Source organism: Lactuca serriola, chromosome 6, assembly GCF_051521515.1.
Source record: "Lactuca serriola cultivar US96UC23 chromosome 6, Lser_US96UC23_V15, whole genome shotgun sequence".
NCBI classification, from domain to species: domain Eukaryota; kingdom Viridiplantae; phylum Streptophyta; class Magnoliopsida; order Asterales; family Asteraceae; genus Lactuca; species Lactuca serriola.
The window spans coordinates 39388634-39409884 of NC_136413.1; the positions used below are offsets into that span (position 1 = coordinate 39388634).

At 38.8% G+C, this 21251-nt stretch overlaps 2 protein-coding genes and 1 long non-coding RNA gene across 13 annotated transcripts; 1 reads left to right on the plus strand and 2 right to left on the minus strand.

Moving 5' to 3' along the window:
* Nucleotides 1-10821: 10821 nt before the first annotated feature.
* On the minus strand, nucleotides 10822-13072 carry LOC145057924 (uncharacterized). Of its 6 annotated transcripts, none has more exons than XR_013686209.1 (6): nucleotides 12052-13072; nucleotides 11826-11908; nucleotides 11648-11763; nucleotides 11344-11448; nucleotides 11237-11257; nucleotides 10822-11109 (listed from the first exon to the last, which is right to left on the minus strand). It is a non-coding gene; the product is annotated as an uncharacterized LOC145057924 (long non-coding RNA). The 6 variants fall into 6 exon arrangements; XR_013686208.1 differs by having other exon boundaries at nucleotides 11225-11257; XR_013686206.1 differs by having other exon boundaries at nucleotides 11237-11261.
* LOC145059670 (E3 ubiquitin-protein ligase UPL6-like) lies at nucleotides 12208-12776 on the plus strand. Its single transcript, XM_079007483.1, has 3 exons — nucleotides 12208-12434; nucleotides 12491-12670; nucleotides 12767-12776. The coding sequence occupies exons 1-3, from the start codon at nucleotides 12208-12210 to the stop codon at nucleotides 12774-12776; spliced, it is 417 nt and encodes a 138-aa protein (XP_078863609.1).
* A 249-nt stretch (nucleotides 13073-13321) lies between the features above and the next one.
* On the minus strand, nucleotides 13322-16335 carry LOC145057923 (ATP-dependent 6-phosphofructokinase 4, chloroplastic-like). 6 transcript variants are annotated; one of them, XM_079005835.1, is made up of 11 exons: nucleotides 16114-16335; nucleotides 15901-16005; nucleotides 15654-15806; nucleotides 15341-15521; nucleotides 15146-15238; nucleotides 15004-15044; nucleotides 14621-14894; nucleotides 14388-14542; nucleotides 13945-14297; nucleotides 13656-13867; nucleotides 13322-13576 (listed from the first exon to the last, which is right to left on the minus strand). In XM_079005835.1, exons 7-9 carry the CDS (start codon nucleotides 14643-14645, stop codon nucleotides 14136-14138), a joined length of 342 nt encoding a protein of 113 aa, XP_078861961.1. In that variant the 5' UTR covers nucleotides 14646-14894; nucleotides 15004-15044; nucleotides 15146-15238; nucleotides 15341-15521; nucleotides 15654-15806; nucleotides 15901-16005; nucleotides 16114-16335; the 3' UTR covers nucleotides 13322-13576; nucleotides 13656-13867; nucleotides 13945-14135. The 6 variants fall into 6 exon arrangements, with proteins under 6 accessions (XP_078861961.1, XP_078861963.1, XP_078861962.1 ...); XM_079005837.1 differs by having other exon boundaries at nucleotides 13656-13859; nucleotides 15341-15806; XM_079005836.1 differs by having other exon boundaries at nucleotides 13662-13867; nucleotides 15341-15806.
* Between the last annotated feature and the right edge of the window lie 4916 nt (nucleotides 16336-21251).

Sequence of the window (21251 nt, forward strand, 5' to 3'; positions counted from 1 at the left end):
AAGATCAACATCATATCAGAAGACTTGGTATGGAATTATTTCCATTTTTTATAGCAAATAAAAAGAAACATATATATATATATATATTTCATTTTTTGGGAATGATAGGGAGTTATATCAGAGGATGTAGTCCACCTTAGAAAATTCATTGGTGCACCAGGGATGGTTTTTATTCAGTTTGGTACTAATATATATATATATATATATATATATATATATATATATATATATATATATATTTACTTATTCACTTATTTCCATAATTTATATTTATACAAAATATTCATTAATAATTTTTTTTTACAAATAGGTTTCAAAAATGATTCAGCAAACCCTCATCTGCCTCACGGTGATCTTGATTATCTTCTCATCAAAGACTTATATATTAAAAATGATTTTTACATTTTTTTTGTTATGGATACGAGGTTGGTGGGACGCCTTGCATCAATAAAAATGCAATGTGAGTGAGTGTTTTTAAGTTTCCACACTCCAATCTTATATAATTATTTCCGGACAATAATCTTGACTTTTATTTATTTATGTATTTCAGATGCTTAATTATTTGTCGATTTCTGTGGATGATGATACGTCATGGGCTTTAATAGTGACTGCATTCTCTCATCTGGTGAACTTCCCACTTCTTTTGTATTTTCTTTAACTGATCTTTTTTTTTTTTTTTTTTTTTTTTTTTTTTAAATTATGGAGTGGTTATTTAAAACACTTAACGATGAAAATTTCGAAAATGAAATCAAGAAACTCTCCGATTACATCCATCCCTACATCTAATGCGTTCCTACGTTTAACGCATTTTCTTACAAACCATTTTTTGCTAATGTAGTTGTGTAATGCCTTCATCTTCCTAGAAACCATCTTTTTTTGCTGATGTACTCCTTGCTATATAACTGATATGAACATCCGTTTCATATATCTAATATCCTTTAAGAAAATATATAATATGGTTGCTTATCTGCTAGACTTTCAAATAACGAGAAAAAACCAACGTATACAGCGCCAAAGGCGCATCTAATTAATTCCACCTAGTTTAAGATTAAAACCTAAAGCAACTTCATTTTAATCTGCTTAGATTCTAAATCATCACCACAAGGCCATGTTGGTGGTACATGATAACATGAAGGTTATGTATTATTTGGAAATAATACATGATTTCCAAGCTGATAATAGCATAATAATCCGTAAAACAAAATAAACCAAATAAATAGACATCTATTTAGTGGGAAGAAACTGAGAAATATACTAAATGGGTAATTTGTTCTGTCAAATCAGAAAGATTGAAATCGTGAAACTAAAGGATAGATATATAATTTTGAAACTGAATGCATATTGTTATAACATAAACAAACATTGACTAGTATACTTCGTTTTATGATTTCATGTACACCATATATAATACAGAGGTGCATGCATATTGTTATAACCAAAAATACATGCATCTTAATAATAAATTAAAATCAAAGTTTAAGATATAAACTAAAACAATTTTAAACATATACTTCGTTTTATGATTTCAAGTACTTTTATACTTACCGTTTCTATTATACTTCGTTTTATGATTTCGTTTTTTTTTAAAGCAGAACAAATTTTAAACCAAGAGTTTATTCCACCTTCTTCTAAGGGACGCCATCAGCTCCTTGGCAGTGGAACACTGTAAGAACAAATGGTTCACCGACTCAGGAAAACTGTTGCAGGTTGGGCAAAACAAAGCTTGAAGGGCAACACCTCTTTGGAGCAGGTTATATGATTTTTTTCTAGTTCCAACTTCCAAGTATAACCAACATTTTTTATAAGTTAAAACCAATTAAATATAACAACTTGTTCTAAAATAAACAACCATTTTGAATCCTAAGTTTAAAAAATAACACTTTATGTCTAATTCAATTTTGTAATTTAATATTGTTTTTTTTTTCTTTTTACGATTTGTTTGAATATTTTTTAATGTTGTTTTCTCTTAAGGTTTGTATCTTTACATGATATAATGTTGTAATTTAATAATTTTATGGAATATAATACTTTTAAAACATTTATCAATTAAAACATATATTCAGATAAATAAAAACATATAATTATGCCATGCCTACGTATATAATAGAAACCTTAATGTTAAACCGAGTAAATTGCATTTTTATTCTATGTAATTTTCTCATATTCGTTTGATTATATTGTTCAACTTTTGAAAAATTAGAAACTATCTATGCGGTTTGGAGAAATTACACTTGTTGTCCATCATCAAACTAAAAAGACAATTTTACCACTTTCAATTATTTTTTTACTCCTTTATACCAACGCTAACCAGTGACGGAGCCAGGATCAAAGTAAAGGGGTATCCCAATTATTTTTAGGGTAACCTAATTTTTTTTCCTAGGGTACTTGGGTTTCTCAGGTTCGGTTTCGGTTTTAAACCCAAATCTTAATCAAATCCTTAGCTAACCTCAAGTCTTGTTATATAAACATGAAGTTGAAGTATATTTTGATGCTTAAATCGATGTGAGACTCAAAGTAGATATCAAATAAAGCATGAGCATAACAAGTTTATATAATAGAAAAAAATGACTGAGTTTACATGTGTTTAGCGATGTGGGATAGAATAACTGGGAAAATAAAACAAAAATAAACAAAGAATATGTAAGAAGTAGGAATAGAACTCAAGACCTTTGCTTGAATAAGTCAATGTCTTAACCAAGAGACCAACTATTTCTTTGTGTTTATAAGTGGATGGATGCGTATATATATACTATACCGATTTTTTTTTTGAGGGATACGTAAACAAAAATTACACTACCGAAAAAAATTTGAGGGGTATCCCGGGCCTGACGCTAACTCTAATGGATCTTTAAAACATCATTTTAGAAGTCGTTTTTACTCCAATAAACTTTCAAAAATCACATTATTTTTTGTTGACTTATTTTTAACATCAAATATAGAGACCAAAAATGAAACCCTCTAAAACCACCATTTTAGAGGTTACATGGAATGCAACCACTGAAATTGTATTAAATATATCCACATTTCACATTTTTGAAGGACCAGAGTGGAAGATGAATCGTCAAGAAATAGGATGGACGGAGGTGTATCGCCGGCGACGAAAAACTGGAATCAGAAGATGGGATCATAGTGGTGTCATCACCATGTTCGTATCAAACATTCCTGATGGGGTGAGCAAAGCAGCATTAAGGAGAATCTTCGATGGATACGGAGAACTTACAGACGTGTACATGGCAACAAAAAGGACGCCAATAGGAAGAATTTTGCTTTCGTTAGATTCAAAAAGGTCGGTCGGGAATCGGAATTAGAAGCGGCGATGCAAGGTGTGACATGTCGGGGTTCATTGCTTACAGTAAACATAGCGAAGTTTGACAGGAAGGAACCTTCCAAGCAGAAAATCGAAGCAATGCATATCCATAACTATACGCATGGAAACATTGATCTGGCGGCCCGGGATGGCAGATCCTATGTGGAAGTGACGACTGGAAGGATCCAAAATCCCCCTCCCCCACCTGGGCTCTCAAAAAAGCCGGTGCCCCTTGCAGACGGAACAACCATGGCAGAATGGTTGCACAGTCCCTTAACCTTAGTCGGTGAAGCACACAGTCTGGAGAAACTAAGAAACGTCCCTCTTGATATCAGATTGGGAAGCAAACACTCCTATGGGATGAAGTACCTTGGAGGTTTAATGGTGGGAATCCGCTTCCAATCCACACCTGATGTTAAAGATTTCTTATCAAAGAACAATTACTGGGGTGAATGGTTCAAAGAGTTCAGGTTTGGGAAAGCATTGGAGGGGACCTTTGATAGAATTGCTTGGATAAAAATTGTTGGGCTCCCAGCGAAATTTTGGAATGAAGAAAATTTCTCCAAAATTGCCTGTGAATTCGGGAAAGTGGCAGCTCCAATAGAGATTCTTCCAAGTATTCAGGATCTCTCCATAGGGAACGTATGTATTTTAACAGGAAGCAAAAGGAGAATCAATGATGAAGTTTTAGTGGAATACGATCGTAACATCCTCAAAGTTGGAGTGATTGAGAGTGAATTTGACTGGTCTCCATTCCCTTCTGGTATGTCTGATAAATTAAAAGTCAGTGAGTCTTACGTGGATGAAGACTCATCATTGAACCTTGACGAGAATGAGCTGGAAGAAGGTGAAATCAAGGACACCTGTAACGATGATGTTGATGGGATATCGGGGACAATCCTGGCTAATGATTCGGAGGATATAGCTATGGACGCAGGTGCTAATGATATTCCGGCGACGGTCGTTATGGCGTCGCCTATGGTGGGAGAGTCCGCTGCCGGTATGCAGGATGTCCAACAGTCGTATAGGGAAAGTCAACATCCAGTTATTAATTCTATTGGGCAGAAAAAAGGAGATAATTAATGTAGATGCTCCCCGCGAGAATGTGTCGATGTCCCCTTCTGGGATGAATCGTCCAATTAAAACAAGTGTGGATGGTGGGCCTTTTGGATCAATTGCTAACTTGGCATCATTGGGCTGCTTTGGGCCATTCCCCTGTGAGCGTCATCCAACCACACCTGTTGGGCCAACTATTGCAACTGAGATAGTAAACGACCATGGCCTGGAACCATTATACGACACTGGAGGTACGTTTGATAAAAGAAGAAGAATCCACAGGTCTCCGAGCGATGAAGCACCCCCAAACCAAAGGACGATTGATCTAAATCGACTGGATAATTCAAGTCCTACCCCCGAACACCTGTCGGAACCACAGGGAAACCCCGAAATCCACTCGGCAATGGATGAAGCCCAGAGAACGGTTGAGATTGGGCAGATTATTGGTTCTGAAATTGAAAATGGCGATCCCATCCTTATGGAGGTGATGGAGGAAAATGGCGAGATTCCAATTGTCCAATGAATCTTATGATTTTAAATATTCGTGGGATTGGAGAGACTCATAAAGTTGATTGGGTGCACAGATTAAGGAGGAATCACAGTCTAGCTCTCATGGCGATTCAAGAAACGCATTTGTGGGACCTTCGGAACTCGCTAAACCTATCAAGATGTTGGGGAAACGAAAACTTTGGATTTGAATGTGTGAATTCTATGGGAAGATCAGGTGGGCTCCTCACATTGTGGGACCCTAGCTTCTATAATATGGTGGAAACGATTGCGTCCAGAGCTGAGTTGCACGACCTAAAAATGGGAGGGAACAGATTTACTTTCTTTCAACAATCTGGGGCAAAACTAAGTAAACTCAATAGAATACTGGTCTACTCAAAATTCATGGACAAATTTCCCTTGGCCTCATGTATTGCCCTTCCTAGGCATCTGTTTGATCACTCCCCTGTCATACTTAAACCTGAGACTAAAGATTTCGGACCCCCACCATTTAAACTGTTTAATTCATGGATGTTGCGAGATGATTTTGAGCAGGTTGTCCGTAAGGCATGGGATGAATTCAAAGAATTCGGTGCAGCAGACTCTTTCCTTATTTGCAAATTCAAACACCTGAAGGGGGAAATCAAAAAATGGAGGGCGATTGAATATCACAAGGAAAATGAGGATCTCATAAACTCGAAAAAAAGGGTGGGTGAGATCGACTCAATTGCGGAATCAAGGCCACTTTCTGATCTAGAAATTGAGGAGCGTACTTGGGGCTTTAGGAAGATTGCTGAACTGGAAAGGATTATCTCTCTAGATCTCAGGCAAAAAGCGAGAGTCAAGTGGGTAGTCGATAGGGATGAGAACTCTCGATTTTTTCATGGTTATGTTAATAGTAGGGCAAGGAGGAGCCAGATCCATGGTTTCTCGGTGGATGGGAGTTGGGTTTCAAACCCGGGCGAAATGAAGAACGAGGCTGTGAAATTTTTCTCCAAAAAATTTCATGAAAAATGGGTGTCAAGACCAAGGTTCTGCAGTGATTTATTTAGAAAACTTTCCCAAACTGATGCAGATTTTTTGGAGGCCCCAATCTCACTTGCTGAAATAAAGAATGCCATTTGGTCCTGCGGTAGTGAGAAGGCTCCGGGACCGGATGGGTTCACTTTCAAGCTCTTCAAAAAGTTCTAGGAAATCCTAAAAAACGATATTCTGGAGTTTATAAGATATTTTAAAAAATGGGGCAGGTTCTCAAGGGGCTATAATGCTTCTTTTATTACCTTGGCAGCAAAGGTTAATGATCCAATCAGTCTTGTTGACTATCGCCCGATTAGTTTGATTGGCTCATGTTACAAGATCGTGGCAAAGATCCTTGCCTTAAGGGTCAAAAAAGTGATTGGGAGTATTATCGACGAGGTACAATCTGCTTTTATTGAAGGTAGAAACATTCTTGAGGGGCCTCTCATTGTTAATGAGATTTGTTCATGAGCCAAGGCTAATAGGAGAGAAATATTGCTTTTCAAAGCAGATTTCAACAAGGCCTTTGACTCAATAAATTGGGGTTACCTCAATGATATAATGGCACAAATGAACTTTGGAATCAAATTGTTAATGAGATTAGTTTGTTTATAATCATTGTTTTCAAAACATTTCAAACATCAGAATGTCCCAAAATCATTAGTCATAAACAAGAGGATGTGTACAGTCACACCTTCTCCTTCCCACGGTCATCCGAAGTACCTGAAACATAACTCAAAACTATAAACCAACGCTTAGTGAGTTCCCCCAAATTACCAATATATAAACAAATAACATATACAACAACACATGCCGGGTTCAATCAACCATAGGGTTAGAATACCCCCAGGTCTAATCGACCATCGGGTTTGAATGCCAGTCTACAACAGGTCCTGTCATCCACGGGATGGATTACCCTTAGGCCCAATCAACCATCGGGTTGGTATGCCCCTAGCTTGTTGGCTTACGCACAAAGCAATAAAGCCTCAACCACTGACCAAATATGTACACATATACCATATAACATATAATAACAGTATACAGACAGTCAGACATATCTACATATCACTAAGCATAACATCATCCTATATACTAGGATACCGCTCGCAAGTAAAACGAGGAAAATTCACCTCACAAACTGGACAAAAGCTGATCAGATCTCGACTCTGAATCTCAACTCTCTAACCGACACCTATTCCAACCAAATAACCAATTTCCATTAAAATCCCAAAATAGCCAAACTACCCTTAAGGTCAAACTAGGTCAAAGTCAAGGTCAAACTTGTCAAAATCCATAAATCAATTTAGTCAACCCAGCCGAGTCAACCCAACGGAGTCAACTCATAGTGAGTACATGGGGTGTACTCCGAAGGTACACTGGGCGAACTCACATGTTGACCACCATCGGGGTGGTTGACCTCGTATGATGGGCGTACTCCAGGTACGCGGGGCGTACTCCCAGAAGGTCCATGGCTAAAATATACTCAAGAGTCATAAAGTTTCCAAATTTATGAATTTGCATGCCTATTAAGTGCTTAACTCAATTTCTTAATCCATTAAGACATTCTACAAGATGCATGGAACAAAATCAACCATTTGAAACCCTTTTTTATGACTCAAGACCCTTCCAAGGGTTTAAAAGGACAACTTAATGGGTCAAGAACATGATTTGTTCATGAAACACCACATTTGGGACAAAAAGAACCTAAAACTAAGACCACAAGAAGATCTACAAGAAACTACACCAAGTTCAGAACTTGATACCTCAAAATGGTGCCAAAAGGTGGTGTGATCCTGGATCTAGAGAGCTTCACTCCTTCAAGGTGGTCTCTTTTTCCTTCATTTTTCTTCAAAATCACAAAACACACACACTCAAGCTTAGAAATTCTTCACAAGGGGGATTATGGTTGAAAAAAATGTATCAAGAGGGTGGAGGATGATGAGGTGAGGGGAAAATGAGGCTATAATAGGGCTTAAATATAAGCCAAACCCTACCAATTAGGTTTCTCATGCTTGGCACGTACGCCCTGAGTACCTATGTACGTCCTGTGTACTATGGTGTGCCTTAGTACGCTAAGCGTACACACGTACGCATGGCATACTCCCAAACTACCCAAATTACAAAAATGCCACAAGGGCTTCCAATGCACACTTCCTTATACTTAGGGACCAAAATGCAATATAATTTAATTATTGGGTTAAAATTAGAAGTATCTTATCATCGGGATGTTACAACTCTACCCCAATTGGTCTAGACTTCATCCTCAAGGTCGGATGTGGCGAATAACTCAGGATAATGCTCCCGCATCTCAGCCTCTGGCTCCCGGGTCCACTCGGAGCCTCCCTGGTGCATCCACTGTGCCTTTACTAAAGGCATCTCCTTGTTGTGTAGGACCTTCATATTCCTTTCTAGAATGTCTACTAGTCTCTCAACATAGTTCAGGTGCTCATCGACCTGAATATCATCCAACAGAACTAGTACCTTGCTATCCAACATATACTTCCACAACTGACAGACATGGAAAGTGTTGTGAATTTGAATGAGCTCCTCAGGTAGATCCAACCTATAAGCTACCTTGCCAACATAGGCAATCACCCGAAAAGGCCCAATATTCGATGGGCCTAATTTCCTCCTCTTCCTGAAGCGTATCACACCTTTCCAAGGTGATACTTTCATTAGTACCATACCACCGACCTGTAACTCCAACTCTGATCGGTGTTGGTCAGCATGGCTCTTCTGCCAACTGTAAGTGGTCTGCAGTCTCTACCTGATCTGTTGAATAAGCTCCATGGTTTGAAGGACTACTTCGGTCCTTCCCATGACTTTGTGACCAACCTTACCCCCAACAAATCGGGGTATGACATATCCGACCACACAAGAGCTCAAATGACGGAGCACCAATGCTGGAGTGATAACTATTGTTATTGGAAAACTCCGCAAGAGGTAGGTAGGAATCCCAAATCCCACCAAAATCAATAAGACAAGCCTACAACATATCCTCAAGGATTTGTATAGTCCTCTCACTATGGCCATTAATCTGTGGATGATATGCAATGCAAAAATGCAACCTCATGCCCAGTTCCTCGTGGAACTTCTGCCAGAATGGGAATTGAACCGAACATCACGGTCTGAAACAATGGATACCAGGACCCATGATGAGCAATGATCTCCCAAACATACACATCAACCAACTTTTCGGCCAAAGAGCTCTCCCGGATTACCAAAAAGTGGGCACTCTTGGTCAATCGATCGATGATGACCCATATAGCATCAAAACCCTTGTCCTTCTTAGCAACTTGATGATAAAATCCATGGTGACCTGTTCCCATTTCCACATGGGAACCTCCAGAGGTTGCACTTGCCATGCGGCCTCTGATCCTCAGCCTTAACCATCCTGTAGGTCAAGCACCTCTCGAGATACCAAGCTATCTCCCTCTCCATACACGACAACCTATAACTCAATCTCAAATCCTGATACATCTTGGTGGCCCCTGGGTGAATAGAAAAACAAGACTTATGAGCCTCCTCCAACACTATTTTTTTTATCCTGCCTGAAACTAAAAACCAAACCCGACCACACTGGGTCAATAACCCGCGACTATCCATGACAAATTTGTCAATCACCCCTGATCCTTTTCTGCTTCCAGTTCTCCTTCTGAACTCCTTCTACATGGGCCTCTCTGATCAATCCAAAAAGTGGAGAATCCACAGATATCCTCATACACATCTTTCCGACCGAAGACCCAACTGACTTGCGCGGATCAAGGCATCCGCTACCACATTCGCTTTACCCGGATGGTAAAAGATCTCGCAGTCATATACCTTGAACATGTCCAGCCACCTGTGCTGCCTCATGCTCAGGTTCGACAGGTCCATCAGATATCTCAAACTCTTGTGATCCATGTAGACAGTACAACAGATCCCATATAGGTAATGTCTCTAAATCTTGAGGGCAAACACCATTGCCCCCAACTCCAGGTCGTGTGTAGGATATCGTGTCTCATGCGGCTTTAGCTGTCGTGAAGCATAAGCAATCACTCGTCCTCTCTACATAAGGACCGCCCCTAAACCAGTGATGAATTCATCACAAAATACCACAAAATCCTCGATCCCCTTTGGGAGGGTCAATATCATGGCATCACATGACCTCTGACGAAGAGTCTCAAATGTTGACTGTTGCTCAGGGCGCCATCGGAAATCCACCCTTTTCTTCGTCAGACGAGTGAGGGGTACCATAATCTTGGAGAAGCTCTGAATGAATCTACAATAGTACCATGCCAAACCTAAGAAACTCCTTTTCTCTGAGGGAGATTTCGGAACCTCCGATTGTAGCACAACCTCGATCTTGGCCAGATCGACCAAAATCCCATCCTGGTTAATGAGGTGTCCAATGAACTAAACCTCTGGTAACCAAAACTCACACTTCGAGAACTTGGCATAAAGCCGTTCTTGCCTCAAAACCCCCAAAAGCTCTCGAAGGTGTTCCTCATGCTGCTCTCTAGTCTTGGAATCACTACTAGAAAAACAACCTTTTACAACGCTCATTGCGCGTCATCAAAGGCTCAGACGACGCGCAAATGCACGTCAAGGAAGGCCCTGTCATAAAGAGAGACGACGCGCACTTACGACACTCATTTACGACGCACAATTACGACGTGCGTTTACTACACGCAATGCGTATCAAGGAAGGCCCTTTAATAAAGGAACACGACACACATTCGTGTGTCGTAACCTTACGACGCGCGTGTTAATGACACGCAATGCGTATCAAGAAAGCCCCTGTCAAGAAAGGTCATGTCACAAATGAAGATGACACACATTTTTGCGTATCAAAATTTTAAATGTTTAAAAAAATATTATTTATAGATATACTTATTTTCAAATTAAATTTGTATTTAATGTTTCATAATAGAAAATAAAATATCATATACAAAAAATAGAATTCATTGCATAAATTTAATGTCATACAAATAATCGTTCCATAGAAAGATGAAACAAATCAATACAAGTTGTAACAAAAATTTACAAACAAATTAGATACAAAAAATACAATCCATTGCCCCTTTGCTTTTTCAAGATCAACTTGCAAATAGCTAACTAATTTGTACAAATTCACCCGTGTTTCTAATCATTTTCTTAAATACTTTACAAACATAATTCATCCATAGTACCTGAACTATAGTTGCAACCTTGTTTCTTCTTCTTCTGAACTCATCTCTTGCAACCATTGCTCTAAGCCGGGTCTGAATAAATACAACAACTTGATAAAAAACATACTTTATTTGCTCATTGGTTCCACAAGAATAAGAAAAAATAAACAAGGCCTAAGTAACAATAGATCAGGGTTAAAAAATAAACCATTTCACTCACTTAGCAAGCTAGCCTCACAAGCTGGCTACAAAAAGTAAAAAAAAGGTATTGGAAGTTATACATATACTAGTTAGTTACATCTAAAATGAAACAAATGAATACAATACCATTATTCATCTCATATGTGGTTGTTGAGAGAATTGAGATCAATCAGTCAGCATCATCTGCTCGACTGCCCATTTTCACTATGTCTTCAACAAGAATATTCCCCTCTGTCATACACATACACATACCAAAAGAAGTCAAGTTGCTGGGTATAAAGACAAAGTTATTAGGGGTGTGGTGTGGATTTTGAAGGAATTGGAATTTGAGCTTTGTTTGGTTGCCAAATGGATGGAACTTTATCTTTGGGAATCAAGTGCATTCTGTTTTGGAGTAAATTGTTACAAGTTGTAAAGTAACGAGGGTGACCTTTATCTTTGGAAAGGTTGGTGATAAGCTCCTGAACCCCTTCCTTGCCTAAAGTATCTTTCAAGTATATTGCTGCAGATGCCATTTCCTCATGAGTAACTTTTCCATCATAATCTCTAAGTAATAAACCAATCATGTTACAAGTCCACCCTAAATTAAATGTAAACAACATGCATACCTATCAAGCACTCGCCAACGATCACCAATATTTGCATCTACGTCATCAATTTCTTTCTCAAGATTTTGGAGCATAGCTTCAACCTAATAATAATAATAATAATAATAATAATAATAATAATAATAATAATAATATTAATAATAACGCAGCAACAGCATAACTGATGAGTTAAGTAAGTGGAGTTGAGAGGTGAAATTAATAAATAAATGTCTTCTTAGTTACGTACCCTGTTTATGAGGGCTGAAGAGACCCCATCAGCTACAAGTTGTCATCAGTACTTGAATCTTAACTTTCCATGCGTGCAGCTCTATATGCCTCCATCACCTCTTTTCCACTATCAATTCCCTCTTTCTCCATCATACTATGATAAAAATTAATCTGCATGTCCATTTTTGGTGGCTCCCACTATTCTTCTGATCATGCTTTGGTGAACTACAGGGTGAAGAAACTTGCTTATGTCTGTATTCAGGCTACACATCATAATAGGTTTGCCTCATGCGTTATTTCTCGTCTTTTACAAGGTGGGACATCTACTCGCTCTCAGTCTCTCGTCTATGCAAAAGACGTGAATGCCCTCCTCATGCTCAACACCCAAAATAGCCCTAGAATGTTGTTTTTTTATTTGAATCTTTGCTAAAGACCAATTGTATGTTGTTTTGAAACAGACATCAATTAAAGGATCAATTGTTATCAACATCTTTGGACTCAAATACACCAACAAGTATCTTGTTGAAAGCAGCTGCATTTTTGATTGATCCCAAGCTTCCTTGGTCTTGTAAGATAGCCAGTTATCGTTTGCAACAAAACATATATAAGTTTTCCGGGAGATTGTTATTACAGGAAAGGTATGTTAATTGTTAATATGCTTTAGTTTTTTAAAATCTGCATCCTGTTTTAGTCTTACCTTATCTTTTACTTGTTACCTATTTAAATTTTTGTAGGAAAGTTTAAACTCTGAAAGCCGAATTGGAAGTGTATCTTTAATGGAGCGTGTTCTTGACCTAGTTGTTACTCATATTGGTCAAGGGTATTGTGTTTGTCCAGATATTGACCTTCAATGGAGTTTTTCCTCCCAAATTCTAACAATTCCTTTTCTATGGCAGATTTTTCCTCACCTAAAGGAGGTAATTCAGTTGTAAAAACATTTCATCAATTCATCTGTCTATTTTATTTGGCTTCCACATATTGAAATCCGTCATTGTTTCTATGTCTAGACTTATGTTTCACAGGGGCTATGTCAGTATTATCTTCATAAAATGGCAACATGTAGTCAAAATTATGAAAAAATATTACATGTTGACAAATCAGCTGAGTTCCCTGGTTATGCATGTCTTCTTGGAAATTTACTGGAATCAGTTGGAGTTGCTTTGAGTCGCCCTTCATGTTCTTACAATATGGTACCAATATTTATGTTGCTTAATTTAATTACATGTTCTTAAAAATTATTCCATCAGCTCTTTGAAAGAAAAAATCCTCTCTAGTACTAGTAAGCAACCTCATCAACATGTCCATTGTATTATTATATTCAGGCATATATATATATATATATATATATATATATATATATATATATATATATATATATATATATATATATATAGACGGCCTTGCAGATAATGAGTGTTTGTATTAACTGTTAGGATAATTCAAAAAATAAGATACAGGGGTATTTTTGGAATTTTTTTATTTAGTAGTTTTTCTTCTAGTTTTTGTGTATGAGAATCTTGAATTTCTATACTTCATAAAAATACCTGCAAATGATATAGAAAGAAAAGGTAATCCTTAACCTTGTCATATGTAAGAGAATCAAGAAATTGAAGAGAAACCAACCTTTACCAGACTGTCGCTTGGCAGGCTTCCTCACATCTGGGATTGGGTCATCATCACCCACCAATGATCTAATAAGTTGCTGTCAGTTTTGTTTAGAGCTTCACGTGCTCCCAGTTCCTTTTCATGTTCCTCAAGCTGCAATTTGCTCTGTTCATGCTCAATGGAAATATTTTTAAACAGCTTATTCGCCTTCTCTTGCATCACCTAACGTGCTAATCAAGAACAAAGTTAGGAATGAAGAAAAAGATTCATCATAGCTTTTTTATACAAACACTATAAATATGAATACCTTATGATTGCCTTTTTCTTTCAAACTAGCACTTGTTGATTCTGGAGCCTTGATTTTAGTATCAAAATCCCTCTCCAGAAACTCCACCAGTCCCATATGCTTGGCTTTGTCTTTGAAACCAGTGCTTCTTGATTCTCTTGCAACCCAAGATGCATGCCTACAGAGGTCCTTCTTGAAGGTTCCGGACCCTGTTAAGTAAGAACGGCAAGGCTGACAAAGCCTACAAAAGAACAAAAGCAATGTACATGTGGAAAAGTCAGCTTAACAACATTTGTAGGTTGATTAGTAGAAGCCAACAGTCTAGCCCACATCCTATCTGTCAACTTAATAGCATTTGTAGCCTCGGTAACACGCTGCAATTATAATTATAAATAATAAATATTAATTGGCAAAAATAATAATATAATTAATGTAAATATGAGAGAGTAAGAGTGCTTAATTACCTGTATTGGAATATACACATGTCTGTTATTGACAGGTCCAACTGTAAAACCAGAAAACCCTGCCATGGCCCCATGAATTTCACTTTGAGCAATAAGTGTACAATAGATGTTATCATATGCATTGCTTGGAACAGCCCGTATCATGTATGTTGGATCTGCAGGGGTACAATCGTCATTTCATCTCATTCACCCACTTTACCCATTCATTTAGTCATTTATATATTCAAGTGTACCAATATATTTCATGTTTATGGCCATTTTATTGACTGTTGCAAAATGGTTTTTAATTTTCTAGATCAACCATTGACCAATATCAATAAGCAGTTTATTTCCAGATGCATCTCTCTCTTCAACTGCATTCACACTTTCAGAAACATATTCTTGGCCTGCTCCTTCAGCCAACACAATCACCACATGCCCATTCTCTTTAAGTCTATGTTGAATGAACTCAAAAAGACCACCTTGCCCTTCTAGATAGAATGGAGACTCTGGAATCAAGCAGCAATCCTGTTTTACAATTACAATAACACATATTAATTATTATTAACATATCTATCTTATTCTTGATTTACATATTAATAAAACTAATAATATTACAAATTTGTTATTTAGTTACCACATCTCGACTTGCCAACATGGCAAACATGGCAATGAATCCTGAAAAAGGTCAAACAAGTTTGGAAGAATAAATGAGAGAAAAAAAAATTAACTTTTTAACAATTTATTATTTCATGAGGAGATTGAAGATAGATACTTGCCATTATATCGACCCATAAGTTTGACTATTCCAACTCCATTTTCAACACTTTCCACTTCCACATGTGCAACATTTATTGCTCTTTGAGCTTCCTCTACAGCAGTATCAAACCCAAAAGATTTGTTGATTAACAAATGAAGTAACTTCTTCCATTAGTACAATTGCATTAACAAATGTTAGCAAGAGGAATGCTTACCTTTTCACTTTCAGCAGATACTTCCTCTGAATCCAACTCCTTCCACTCTGAGAAAAGCTTCATTGGCAATCGAACTTTCGAGGGTAGATACGTCCATTTCAATGACATCTTTATTGTCAAAAGCACGAGGTCTAAATATGTACTGTTTTGAATCAAGCTCTTCTTTGGTTTTAACTTGAATCTTCATTTTCATCCAGAGATTTGAAAATTCATCAAACATCGTATCCATGAGTTGATGTTGAGAAACATAAAATAGTAAGTACACAAGAATTGTTGCATATCTCCTAATGTAAGATTTCATTAAAAAATTAACCAGGATAGCAGCAGTTAAAGCATGACCAATATGTATAATGGGGCTCTATTGACGGCGGCGGTGAACCAGAGAGAAGACGAAGGGTGGTGGGTGCCTGGGTGGTTGTCGAGCAGTAGAGAGAGAGAGAAAGACTTGTAGTTGGTCGTGTATTACCTGCATCAAATTGAAATTGAGGGAATGTTGATTTCATAAGATGACTTTGAAATCGCAATATGTATATGGATGTCCATAAATTTGTTGCTAAAACCTAGCACAATTGTTTCAGCCAACTTTGACTTCCTCGCAGTCGCCGCCGTCGGCACTTTCAGGAACCGACGCATCTTTAACCTCGAAACCATCAGATTCACGCTTCCTAGGTTAAGAGAAACATCGAATTGAAGGAAATCAATGAGCAAGTCAACGACTGTTGTTGAGAAGTGTCGAGATAAAGATAAAGTAGGGTTTGTAAACCAAAACATACCTTAATCGTAGCTAGGGCTTGTAACGTTGAGCAGTCATTGCAGTCTTCGGTGAGGTAAAGTGAGCCCGAGGTCGCCGCTAAAAAGAGATGAGACGAGGTCGTTGGTGGAAAGATATGAGCCGAGGTCGGCTATGGAAAGAGATGAGATGAGTCGCCGACAGCAGGTGAGGTGAGGTAGCGAATGTTACAGAGGCACTCCTTGAAAAAGCCCTAGATAATGGTCCCTGCAATTTTGTAATAAAGAGAAATAGTCCGGAAACACGCGTTTTTTTAAAAATTATAAAGCGACATGCTCACACGACACACTATTTTTAAAAAGTGCCCTCCGTGTTTTTTTTTTTTTTTTTTTTTTTTTTTGCGTTTCGACACTAATTTTATGGCATGCAAAAATGCATGACCTAAATTCTTCAAATTTTAGAGGAGATAACATTATTTTTAGGGCGCACACTTTTGCGTATCGTAGATCACTGTGTCATGGTTTGCGCGTCATTAAAGGCTGGTTTTCTAGTAGTGAATACACCAAGATATCATTAATAAACATAATGACAGATCAATCAAGCATCGTCTTGCATACCTAATTAATCAAATCCATAAAACACAGCAGGCGCATTGATGAGCCCAAATGGCATCACCACGAACTCGTAATGCCCATAACGAATTCGAAATTTTGTCTTCTCTACGTCCTCTTATCTCACTCTCACCCGATGATACCCAGACCTCAGATCTATCTGGGAGAACCAAGATGCACCCTGCAACTAATCAAAGAGGTCATAAATCCATGGAAGGGGATAACGGACCATTAACTTGTTCAACTCCCAGTAATCAACGCACATCCAGTGTGAACCATCCTTCTTCTTGATAAACAGTATCAGCGCTCCCTACGGAGAACTGCTCGGTATGATGAACTGCTTGCGTAACAGCTCCTAAAGCTGAGATGACAACACCTACATCTCAGGCGGTTCCAAGCGGTACGACGCCTTGGCAATCAGAGCCACACCTGGAACGAGATCAATACTAAACTCAACCTGACTCTCAGGAGGCACATCGGGTAACTCCTCTGGGAAAACATTAGTAAACTCCTTGACAAATGATACCTCTAAAACTAAAGTTTTCTCCCTAACCTAAATATCAACCACATAAGCCAAATAACCGGCACACCCATGCTAAATATACGGTCGTGCCTAGCTGTTGAGCAAAACCATGAACCAATCAAGGTGCCCTCTCCATAGATAACCAGTTCTCCCCACTTGGGGTTCGAACTACCACTCGTTAGTCCTCACAATCAAACATGACACCAAACCTACTCAGCTGGTCCATACCCACTATCACGCACACATCCCCCATATGGATAGGGATCAGATGAATCAGATAAGGCACTCCAAAGATATCCAATGTACAATCCTGATACATTGAAGATGTTGAAACCCCGTGTTCGGTGACGACAGAAACCCCAAACGGACACTCTAACTCCCCAATAGGCATATCAAGCTCCCTACTGAAGGATCGAAATACAAAGGACCGAATCGCGCCTGAGTCATATAATACAAGGGCTGGAAAAGAGTTCACTGAGAACTTACCTATTAGGAGCATAAACATAAGCATAACATCAAAAATAATGAATAGAAACATACTGGTCACAAAGCCTCTGCTCCCTCATCTGAAGCTCCCTCTCAATCTCACGCCTCCTGGCGGCCTACTGCAACTCCAATAATGAACCATAACGCTGAGTGGATACAAAATTCCTGATGTCCATCTTGAGCATGCAAAAGTAACGGGTCATCTAAGCTTGCTCAGAAGCAGCAAACTCATGACAAAACATGGCCCTCTACGTGAACATCTTGGGGATCTCTGTCACCGACTCAGTCCCCTGTCTCAAATCCAAGTACTCGTAGGCTAACCTCTCACGCTCCACCAATAGAACATATCTAGAGCGGAACATCTCCGAGAACTACTCCCAAGTCATTGCAGTCCTCTGCTCAGGAGAATACGAGCTGGTAACAAGTTTCCACTAATCCTTCACTCTGAACCTAAGAAGGTTCAGAGCGCACCTGACCCTCTAGTCAGCTGGGCAAGATTAAGTGAAGAAACATCCCTCAATGTCAGACAGCCACCGCGTGGCTTTGATCGGATCCTAAACTCCATCAAATGGCAGGGGCTTCGTATTGTTGAAGTCCCAATACCGAAAGGTCATCCCAGCAGCCGCAACGGCTACGGTGGCTACAACAGCAACAACCTTAGATAGTGCAACATAACACTCGTCAAAGCACTCCACCATGGCGATTTTAGTAGACCCAAACATCTCTGGTAACTGTGCCTGAAAGAGGGAAACTATAAAACTTGGATTTGTAAGTTTCATGTTTAGCCCTTCATATTAAAAGCATGACATCTTGATTGCTTTGGTTAGTACGCGGGGCGTACCATAGTGTACTCTTGGCATACTAACTGAGGTTTAATCGCAAAGCTCATCCACGTACGCTGGGTGTACGTGAAGTATGTTGGGCGTACGTGAGCGGATATGAAACTCTAATTTTAAGGTGCTTCACCCTATTAAAACCTGATGATAGCCTCACTAGGTCATTTTTTGACAACCTCCATCCCCTCTTGTCCATAAAATTGAACCCTATGTGAGATCTTGAGAGTTTGAGCCTTAAAGTGTGATTGTTGGTGCTTTGTGAAAGAGAAGAATAAGCGAACGGTTTGGAGTGGTGCTTGGAGCTTAAAGATCTGAGATTTATTCTTCATTTGCTTTCCTTGTGAGCTAAAAAGCTTCCATCTTGCTCATCCACGATGCTAGATCTAGTTTGGTGCAATTTGGTGCTTTTTGAGTCCATAGTTTGGTTGTTGAGCCTCTTGATTCACTCCAGAAGTGATTGTTGATAGATATAGGGTTCTTTAGGTCACTTTGTCCATAAAAATGCAAGCTTTATGGTATTAGTGGCCCATGCATGTGTTAACTCATTTGTTAAGCTCTTTTGAGCTCTAAAAGCCTCGTTAAGCCATGCATGCACGTAAAGTTCGCCACTTTACATGATAAACCACCTTTAGGAAGTTAGATCTAAGTGTTGGAGTGAGGTCTTAATCGTTTAAGAGTTGAATGAGATAGTCGGATAAAAGGGTGGAGTATGTTGGGCGTATAAGCAGGTACGCTGCGCGTAAAAGCCCTTAAGTGCGTACACTAAGCGTACGAGCTGAGTATGACCCACGTACTCAGCAGTGGGCTTTAGATATGTGGGCTTCTTGGTTTTAGACCATGTTGTACTTTTGTTTTCTTGGGCCTTGTTGAGCCATCATAATTCTCTTGTTGGGCTATTGATATTTTACTGGAGTCTTTTGGTTGAAGGTCCATGAAAGGGGTTTGGGCTCAATTTGGAAAATTAGGCAATATTTGGGCTTTGGGTGATTATTTTGGAATTTGGGCTTTTGGACAAATGGATTGGGCCTTGGGCTTGGGCCAAGTTAGGAAAAGGGTAAAGAGGTATTTTACCCTAATTTGGACTCTTACTATGAGTCGGGATCCAATTATTAATTGGATGTTATTTTGTTATTGATAACATGGGGATTTTAGCGGGCCAACAACTAGAGATTTTTCTGTGTGATTTAGCAGTGCGAGGTGAGTTTCCTCACCATGTTTAGCGGGTCTAAGGCATCAATTCCGACCCAAGATCTGTTATGCTAGAATACTAGATGTCTATATGACTCTTGTATGTGTGTGTGTGCTTGTAGGCTTATTGGGCGGGGCTTGATGGTTATTCTGTATGATTTTATCTGTTATGCTTATAAGATTTATAAGTGGGCGGGGCCCGCTATGCGAGTTTGGGCAGGGCCCGTTATACTCATTGGGCGGGGCCCGTTATGTGAGTTTAGGCGGGGCCCGTTATACTTAGTGGGTGGGGCCCGTTACACTCATTAGGCGGGGCACATTATGTTTTTATTTGTATATGGTATGTGGTATTTTGGGTAACTCACTAAGCTTTGTGCATATGGTTTTTAGTTTATGTTTTAGGTACTTCATGATCGAAAGGGAAGACCCGGGATGATTGCAGAGCACACACCACCTTTTTCCACAAGTTGGGAATTACTCTGACATGTTTTGATGTATTGACATACTTTGATCTTTTTGGGGTTGTATGCCAATGTTTGGATTAATGTTTTATTAAATCAAAAATAAAATTTTTGGGTCTTATTTTTGGGACGTTTCAAGTTGGTATCAGAGTCTTGGTATGAGGGATTTGGACATACTCTCGGGTGTGTCTGAACTCAAATTGAGGATTTGGAAAAGTTTTTCAACAATAAATGTATTTTTAAGAAAAGAGTTTTCTAAGACAAGAAAGGGTGTGGTGCATGCAATCGACCGAGCTCAAGTAAGTTTTCCCAAAATACCCATACATGTTATCTGATATGATTTGATCTGTGAATCTGTGAATCACATACTAGTTAGGGCTAAGGATATGCTCAATATTTGCATGATAGAATGCTATGAGAGATGCCTTTGTATGCCTATTGTATGAGCTTGTAAACTTACATACTAGTACTGACCAGTTAGTTATAGGATGGCTTGATTAGGTGATGCTTGGTTCTGATTACTTGATGCTTGAATGTTGCTTGCTTTGTGCTTTGTAGGAGTTCTCACTATCTTCAGCTAACTAGTAAGCGAATATGCTAAATTACATATTATGGGAACTAAATAATTTTAGAAGGTTAGGTTTTAACTCTTTTTTGTAGCTCTTGTTTGAGTCCATTATCTGGTTTTGGTGATATGTAATTGTATTCGTGAACTAGTTAGAGGAAGTTAGCATCAGTTCCTTCTGCAGCTAATAGCGAAGAGCGGTGTGAAGGTTGTCGTAGGAAAACCTAGGATGAGATCTAGTGCCGGAACCTTGTCTTGAAGAGGGTTAATTGGATGAATAAAAGGTGACTTGGCAGATTCGAGGCAATCCTTGAGGAAACTACGGATAGATGTGGAAGGTAGTATGGGCTTGCACTACTAGAAGAAGAGGATCCGTACTCAAGTCAAGGAAAGCTGCGATGAAACCAGGAATCTTGTAGAGTTTGTGACCCCTCGATATATTATGATGCTTATTCTGATGGTTTATATGGTCTATTATTTTGTATGGTGACTCTGCGGGGCAGACCTGTTG

What these genes read in the sequence shown, in the direction of transcription:
- LOC145059670 (XM_079007483.1), top strand. Translation starts at nt 12,208, where the DNA reads ATGTCCATTTTTGGTGGCTCCCACTATTCTTCTGATCATGCTTTGGTG. An exon ending in ACCCAAAATAGCCCTAGAAT is followed by an intron (nt 12,435 to 12,490) that starts GTTGTTTTTTTA and finishes GTTTTGAAACAG; the next exon opens with ACATCAATTAAAGGATCAAT.
- LOC145057923 (XM_079005835.1), bottom strand. Translation starts at nt 14,645, where the DNA reads ATGGCCATAAACATGAAATATATTG. An exon ending in CATAAACATGAAATATATTG is followed by an intron (nt 14,543 to 14,620) that starts GTACACTTGAAT and finishes GTACCCCTGCAG; the next exon opens with ATCCAACATACATGATACGG. An exon ending in ATGTGTATATTCCAATACAG is followed by an intron (nt 14,298 to 14,387) that starts GTAATTAAGCAC and finishes TTATAATTGCAG; the next exon opens with CGTGTTACCGAGGCTACAAA.